The following is a 7,929-nucleotide window of genomic DNA, read 5'->3' as shown; positions in this document are numbered from 1 at the left end:
TTACATCCCAGCTAACCACACTGCACTCCAGAACAACATGTTTGTGGCTTCTTTTGTGTTTTCTCAGCATTTTCTCTTGTTACACTTCATCTAAATTTGTAAAACCTAATGTGGTTCTAAGTATAACCTTGAAAGAGGGGAAAGGACTCTGTGTTCCTTTAAAGTGCGCAAACGAACACCAAGTTGCTCTTTCTTCCAGAGGAGTCTGACAGGGAATGAGGTCACAGCCATCCTCGCGCCACATTATTATTATTATTGCCCGTTTCTTTTTTATTCAGCCAATGGCAACGTCAGTGGGCGTGTTTTGACTGAAAAATCAGGATGGAGACAGCCGCTGATTGGCCTCGATGTCTCGCGATGAAGGTATAAAACGGCGAGGATCTCGTTGTTGTGTTTACAGTGATATCACAGAGCGCGCAGCAAACAGGTTGACTATGAGAAAGCGCAGCCGCTCCATTCAGCCACATGGTTCCTCCGCCGCACACGCACGCTGCGCCGCAGACAGCCCGCTACACATAAGGGACGTGCACCGCTGTGGACCACAGCGACGCGTTTTCAGCAGAGCAGGGCGAGTTTTCAGCCGCACGGGCAGTTGAAAGTTACCGGGATTTTTATGCACAGGTTAAAAGTTGAGATCAGACGTCTCCAAAGAGGACTGAACTGAAAGAGACTTAGGAGAGAGTTCGAGGAACTTTTTTCATCACCTCTGTGCGTCTGAAATAAAAACAAGTGAGGAATATTTTTTTGTTTTACAAACAGCCGTTTTGGCCTCCCTTTTTACGCAGGTGAATTCGCTTTTTACGCACGCAAACTTTGTCAAAGAACTGTGTTTTGAGGCGAGTTTGAGGGAATGCTGGTGCAGCATATGAGCCACACAGAGAGCACTCACGCTCACTCACCCGGCGGGGACTCCACAGACACGGGAGAAATGGAATTGGAGATGGATGCGTCTCCGACTCCGAAGTCCCCCTCCTCTGGAGAGCGGAGCGACTTGGCGTGGTGCAAAACGCCGACGGGTCACATCAAGAGACCCATGAACGCTTTCATGGTGTGGTCACAGATTGAGAGGAGAAAGATTATGGAGCAGTCGCCGGATATGCACAACGCGGAGATCTCCAAACGGCTGGGGAAACGCTGGAAACTGCTGAAAGACACAGACAAGATCCCGTTCATCCGCGAGGCAGAGCGGCTCAGACTCAAACACATGGCCGACTATCCAGACTACAAGTACCGCCCCAGAAAGAAAGTTAAGTCGGGCGGCGGGGCCAGCAAACAGGCGGAGCGCGGCGAGAAGAGCGGGGAACGCAGCGCCAAAGCCGGCGCTAAAAGAAGCGCCGCGTCCAAGACTGTGAGCAGGACGCACAAACAAAGTGCGGCAAAGGCGAGCTCCGCGGCGCAGGATTACGCATCTCCCGGTGACCACCAGACGCTTTTCAAATCCAGATCAGTGTCCGGGGCCAGGCAGATCCCGGAGAAGCGCACCGGTGAGCCAAGGCGCGGCCACTTTTTCGGCAGCCTGGAGAGCGGACCGCCCTCCGTAGGAGTCCCGGCGAGCCCTACCCTGAGCAGCTCGGCGGAATCCAGCGACCCGCTCAGCCTGTACGAAGAGCAGAGCCCGGCGGCCAGCGAATCCACGCACACCGCGCGGCTCCGGTACGCGCGCGCTTCCTCTCCCACCCCGTCAGCCTCTCACTCGTCCTCATCCGTGTCGTCCACGTCGTCAGACGAGGAGTTTGAAGACGAGCGGCTCGATCTAAACCAGAGCCCCGGGTTTGAGAGCATGTCTCTGGGCAGCATGGGCTTCTCCGACGCGGAGCTCGACCGGGACTTGGATTGGAACTTCGGGGAATGCGGGGCGGGATCTCACTTCGAATTTCCTGACTACTGCACCCCGGAGGTGAGCGAGATGATCTCGGGAGACTGGTTGGAGTCCACCATCTCCAATCTGGTGTTCACCTACTGACAGAACCACGAAGACGAAACCCGACGTTGAAACCCTTCCCCCGCTCACCGGCGTGAGCGTCCAACGCAGAATATTTGCGCCATTCTTTCACTAAATACAGGAAAATGAAAAGAAAAAAGTGGCCTGTATGCATGTTGAAAGCGCAGACGCGCGCAACAGACTTGGACAGCGCTTTGCGTGGACGCGCAGACGGGGGTGGGGGAGAGAAATGCTTACTTTGCATTTGGACACAGAGGAGTGAATGTAAGCAGAGACTTCAGCTCCAGTCCGCGCAGGATGAGGGGCTGAGCTTTGAATATTCATGTCAGTTTTGGGTGAGGAACTGAGACGCTCACCGAAGAGCGCGTCATGTCGGCTTTTGTTCCCGATATAGCCAACTCACATCGATCATCAAGTTGATATTCAGGTGTTTTATTTTCCCCTTTTCTATGTATTTCGCCCCCAAAACTCAGACTAGTCAACACGCATGCCATCCCCTCCCCAGTGAGCGGGATTTTGATGTTGTTATATGCGTAAAATTGTCCATTGCTGCGTAATTACGCATTTGACGTGACCATAGGACACAGTTCACGATCACCAGCTTCTCTTTCAACGGCAGGACTTTAAAGACTGACTCAAAAAAACTCAGTGCACAATTCAGGACCAACGTTTCAGACGCATCCTTTCTGCCTAGTGCTTCAATTTGTAGTTCCTGTTGTCAGATAACTTTTGTTTTATATATCGATGTATTTATACCGGCCAAACTTTTTTATACATAGAAGTATTTGTTCTCGTTTGTGCACATACACCACCTGTCTGTATCCAGCGCGGAAGGGCTAGAAGTGTTATTTGAAAAAAAAAACAAAAAAGAAAAAAAAAAACAGTTCTCTCACTTTTACGGAGTGCGTCATGATTTTCTACTTGTATTTTTGTACAAAATCTATAAGAAGGGCGTTTCTGTGGAGTGGATAACCCACGGCATTGTTGTTTTTTTAAATCTACATTGGTGTGCAGATCAGAGGGGAGGTTTGTTTGGCACAATCTGACCTCACTCAGTGTTTACAGTATTTTTACCCACATGCGTCTTAATAACGGCACAGTGACTCCCAAGTTTCACCAGCCAAGTAAACAAAGTGCCACCAAGGTGGCGACTGCGTGTACACAAAGATCTAAAGAATTCAAGGATGGTCCCAGAGAGTCGCTTTTTTTATTTAATTTTTTTTTTTTTTTTTTTTTTTTGGATCGAGCTAATACCTCTGTGTGCTTTATAACCAGATAAGTTTTATTTGAACCACTGGATGGAATCTCACGCTCATTCCACTTTGCCTACAGACTCAGAGGGAGGGGGAAGTTGTATGAAGTGCTTCATCTGTTATTGCGCCAAAAAAAAAAATAGAAAAGAAAAAAGCATCAAAATAGTATTTAACCTTTCTGTACCTGTTGGTTAAGTATAGCAGGCTAATTGTTTTCCTATGGCATGGCAAATAGCATTTGTATTTCAGATTCAGGTATATGTAGCTATAGCTGTTGTGTTTAAGATTTTTAAAAGAATAATAACATGAAGATATTTATGTAAACTGACTGTACTATAAAGCAAAGATTGTGTGTTTTATGTATGATGATACTCAACGACAGGCACTAGGACAGATATCATTGGACATCCTCATGTTGAAGATCATTGTGGTCTCGGGAGTTTATTATTTTGACATCTTTCCTCTTGTCTTTTCTGAATATTTTTTTTCCCATTTGTGCAATATGCTGTGTATGATCATGTTTTGTCCAATCATGCCAAATATCATTTGATGTTTATTGCTCAAAACCAGCCAATGTTTGGGTCAATCACTGCCTCTCAGACCTCTGTACAGATTGTTTTTTTAATTAATATTATGTGTTTTCTTCCAAGAAGGAAATAAAATCAGCTGGAACTGAAAAATATGAGTTTTCATGTGTGATTTGTTGTTGTTTTGTTTTTTCTTGTGGGCTTGTACGGGATGTTGACACTGTGTGTAGGTTTGTCGCTATAGATGTGGATGCACGTGCAGAAAGCGTGGCTGCCATGGCAACACCACATCCCGCAGAGATGCTGCAAACCCACTAAGGAGGAGTGGCGTGTGTGTATGTGTGTGTGTGTGTGTGTGAGACTGGGATAAAGGACACAGTCTGAGCCACAGGGGTGGGAGGGGGAGGAGGAGGTGGGGTGTCAGACATTTCTGCGATGCATGACTGGAATAAAGGAGGAGGTGTGTGTGTGTGTGTGTGTGTGTGTGTGTGTGTGTGTGTGTGTGTGTGTGTGTGTGTGTGTGTGTGTGTGTGTGTGTGTGTGTGTGTGTGTGTGTGTGTGTGTGGGAGGGGGGATGAGGGGGTGTTTGTCAGGGTGGATCGTGCAGGCAACTGCTCCCCAAATCCAATTAATTCCTCCTGGATGCATTCATTTGTCTGGTACATCTGAGGAGAAGGAGAGTGAGCAGGAGAGACCCCTAAGGTGCAGCATTTAGTGTGTATCAATTTACAGCCCATTCCACGGGAGACACTGGTAATTATTTCCATCTCTCTGTGAGAAGAGTGGGCTTGTCTGCAGCTTCACTCTGACATCTCTGACTGGGTAATGAGAAAGATAAGACACGGTCAAACCCCCCCCAACACACACACACACACACACACACACATGCACACACTTGCACAGAGATAAGCTAGTGTGAGATGTGACTTTAAAAGTTGTGGGTGCTCTCCTCACCCACACGCTCACCCAGTGACCTACATAGAGACACGTGCGTGGGTGCAGGTGCAGTCAGATTACACAGGACTGGAACGTGCACTTAACCTTGGAGGCTGATTTGCTTCCTGTGTTAAACTCCAGGTCAGGATGCATGCAGGCACAAACACAATAATCTGCGTAAATTCGCAATTTATTTATTTATTTTTTACATAAATCTACAGAAAAATCATCAGTAACAGTCAACAGAATAATTTTTATTTACATAAATTATAGTTTTACGTATTTGTATGAAAAGGAAATGCCACAAGAGTTGTTTGATTTTAGTTGCAGGAAGTTAAAGATAAAATAAAGACTGGAAGATTGTAAAGCAGACTGCAGTGGTGGCTATAGTATTTTTATTTTTGGGGGGGTGGGGGGGTGGGAGGGGGTGCAGGTGGGGACATGAATGTTTAATAGTAGAGCAATGGAATTTGTAATAAATGTGCAAATATGCCTTTTACAGTAAAATTGAAAGAGAACACGCCCTATTAATTTACACAAATAATAGACGATTATAATTTAAAAATCTGGTTGTTTAAGTCATAACCCCCCTTTAATGGGATACAAACCCACATTTAAGTTTGTATCCTATTAAAGGCTGGGATCCCTCATGATTCAGGAAAAAAGCTTCTGATTCAAATCTACACTTTGGTGACAGTGTGAAAGTAAAAAAAAAAAAAAAAAAAAAAAAATCCTTATTCCTCGAGTTATTGTGATGGAAACCTACAGGTTACTGAACAGAAATATGCAGAAATGTGAAAATTAAACTAGTAACATGCAGCTGAAATGGTGATTATTCATCATGCTGCATAATTGTTTTTCCAACTATTATAATTCCACAAGAATGACTGAATAACCCATTTTTTTCTCAGCCTTTGGAAAAGCACCGGCATGTAACCTGTAAATTTAGTGAGTGAATAGATTAGACAGGTTAAATTATAATCTGGCAGGACTACATTTGGCCTCACTGGAAATAGTTTTATATGTAGGGTGTCTCAAAAAAATGCACCCAAAAGTATTTTGACAATATCATTAGACATTTTCTGCATGACCATGTGGCTGAAGCATGTCATTTTTCTCCCCATTGCACAGTTGATAGTTCAGTTTTTCCTTTTTGATGTTTTATCCCTTTATCTTTTACACCACATGATCAATGTAACCTCCTCGTCTGAAGTTTCCCAAGAAACAAATCATCAGTCTCCAATTTTCCGTAAAACCACCTAGCAAATTCAAGTCTCCTTGCCATTTGCTGGAGAGTTAGTTCACTCTGAGACTGAATTTTGTATGGAAAGAGATGCAAGTCAGTCCTTAGGATGCGTTGCAGAGAACACAACAACTTTTGTTCTCAGAATTAGGGTCAACTGCAGCATTTTTCCTGGACTTTAATGTCTTGCAGAACAAACGTTTGGATTCTTGAAATGAGAAAAACACCATTATTTCCCAGTAAAACCATTTCCTGGAATTCATATTTCAGAGTGCTTTGGGTACATTTTTTTTGAGACACCCTATATACTTTGTAGAATGAAGTCAACATCACAGAGAAAGTTATTTTTACAATCGCAACAGTATCTTTGTGGCTTCTGTTGGGATTCAAACAACAGTTGTTGCTCAGCAGAAGAGCATAGCGCAGGAAGACGCAAGTTTTAGCTTTTCTCACATTTGATCATTAATAACATCTGTTGTCTAATCAGAAGCAGCTGATCTTAACTTTAGCATCCATAGCAGCCAATAGGAAATGCAAAATCCAGTTAAGGATGACAATTCTGACACACCTCCCATCGGTCCCTGCCTCTGCCTCCTCCTCTTGTTGCCTTCACTTGGTTCCCCCATCCACCCTGATTACTACCCTTGCACTGCGCCCTCTTCCACCCTTCCGGCACCAGTTCCGCCCCTTCCTTCTTCCGATGGCAGGATTCAAGTGCAATATAGTCCGATGGCATCAAGAATGGGGACCATCCCCAAAACAAAGACTATCTCATTTGTACAATTTTAATCTAATGAATAAATGTTTGGTAGAAATGGTAGAAATGCTCCACCAGGTCAGCTAAAAGGGAATCGGCTCCGAGCCAAGCTTTCACCTTGTTACTTATGTCCCTTCCACTTTTTAACCTCGTCCTGAGGTCACAGGTACCTGTAAACACTGAGAACCTTCACCAGTGACTATTTGGTCAACTGCGACATACCGCCAACAGCACCAAATTTTAACTGAGTGATGTACCTTTGTTGTTTCTGGTGGGATTTGAATGCCAGATGACTCATTCACAAGACCAGTGAAACAGCGGACCAGCCAAAGGGGAATCCCCACTAACCAAGCTAGTAGGAGCAAATGCAATTAAAATAAATAAATAATATTAAAATAACATATCCGTGAATAACGGTATTGTTAGCTTCTGCCAACAAGGAAAGCAGGAGAAGGATGACTCGTGACGAGGAAAATGAAGTTTATCTTCTTTTACTGAAGAATGGCAGGTGTACAGCTCTGTGGACGCTCTAACCCTGGTGCAGATGACTTCTTGAGCCACACCAGAGCCAGCGAGTGACACACACCATCAAAAAAAACAGACTGCCTTCTTTTTTTCACAACGTGCTTACGCAGTTCCGGTAGCACATAAGTTACCATAACACCCAAATTAACTAACATAACTGAACTTTTAACATAACTGATATGCCAAACAACATGGGGTATAAAACAAACAGTAAGTGTATTAGTACTACACTACACCCCCCCCCCCCCTTCTAACGATGTAACCACACCACGAAACAATCAGAATTCAGTCATAATGTACACTAAATTTAACTAAACTTTTACTTTTTCTTCATTTAATTTCAATAGTCATTTACCTGTGCACCTCTTACTTACAGGAACAGTCCTCCACTTCAACTATCCTGATATCGAGCTGGGGCTTGTATCACTCTTCCCTTGAGAGTTTTCCTTGTAGGTAGCTCTTGAGTGTCTTCATTTGACTCTGAGGTATGCACCTCTTCTTGGAGTTGGTGTCGTGCAGCTCGCCGGCGCCTGCATGCGGCAACCTGCCGTTTTCCCTTTCTTGTTTGCTGTCTCGGGGGGTCCAACCCAGGTACATCCGGTTCTTTGTCGGTAACTTCATCGGAGGATACTGGCTGTGGTGCGATGTAGGACTGTCCTGGTGTGGTGCCTGAGTCTTGGACCTGTGTTAGGATTACATGCCTCTGCCGCTTGATCCATACGGGGATCACATCACTTGTGTATGGT

General features: G+C 44.8%; 1 protein-coding gene across 1 annotated transcript; it reads left to right on the top strand.

The window, feature by feature from the left end:
• Positions 1 to 2,573, top strand: sox4a (SRY-box transcription factor 4a). The gene has a single exon (XM_034160726.1). It carries the CDS (start codon positions 851 to 853, stop codon positions 1,961 to 1,963), a length of 1,113 nt encoding a protein of 370 aa, XP_034016617.1. The 5' UTR covers positions 1 to 850; the 3' UTR covers positions 1,964 to 2,573.
• Positions 2,574 to 7,929: the final 5,356 nt, after the last annotated feature.

Source organism: Thalassophryne amazonica, chromosome 20 (assembly GCF_902500255.1).
Source record: "Thalassophryne amazonica chromosome 20, fThaAma1.1, whole genome shotgun sequence".
Lineage (NCBI taxonomy): Eukaryota > Metazoa > Chordata > Actinopteri > Batrachoidiformes > Batrachoididae > Thalassophryne > Thalassophryne amazonica.
This window is presented reverse-complemented; position numbering and strand designations above follow the sequence as displayed.

Excerpts from the sequence above, each read along its gene's own strand:
- sox4a (XM_034160726.1), top strand. The coding sequence starts at position 851 with ATGCTGGTGCAGCATATGAGCCACACAGAGAGCACTCACGCTCACTCA.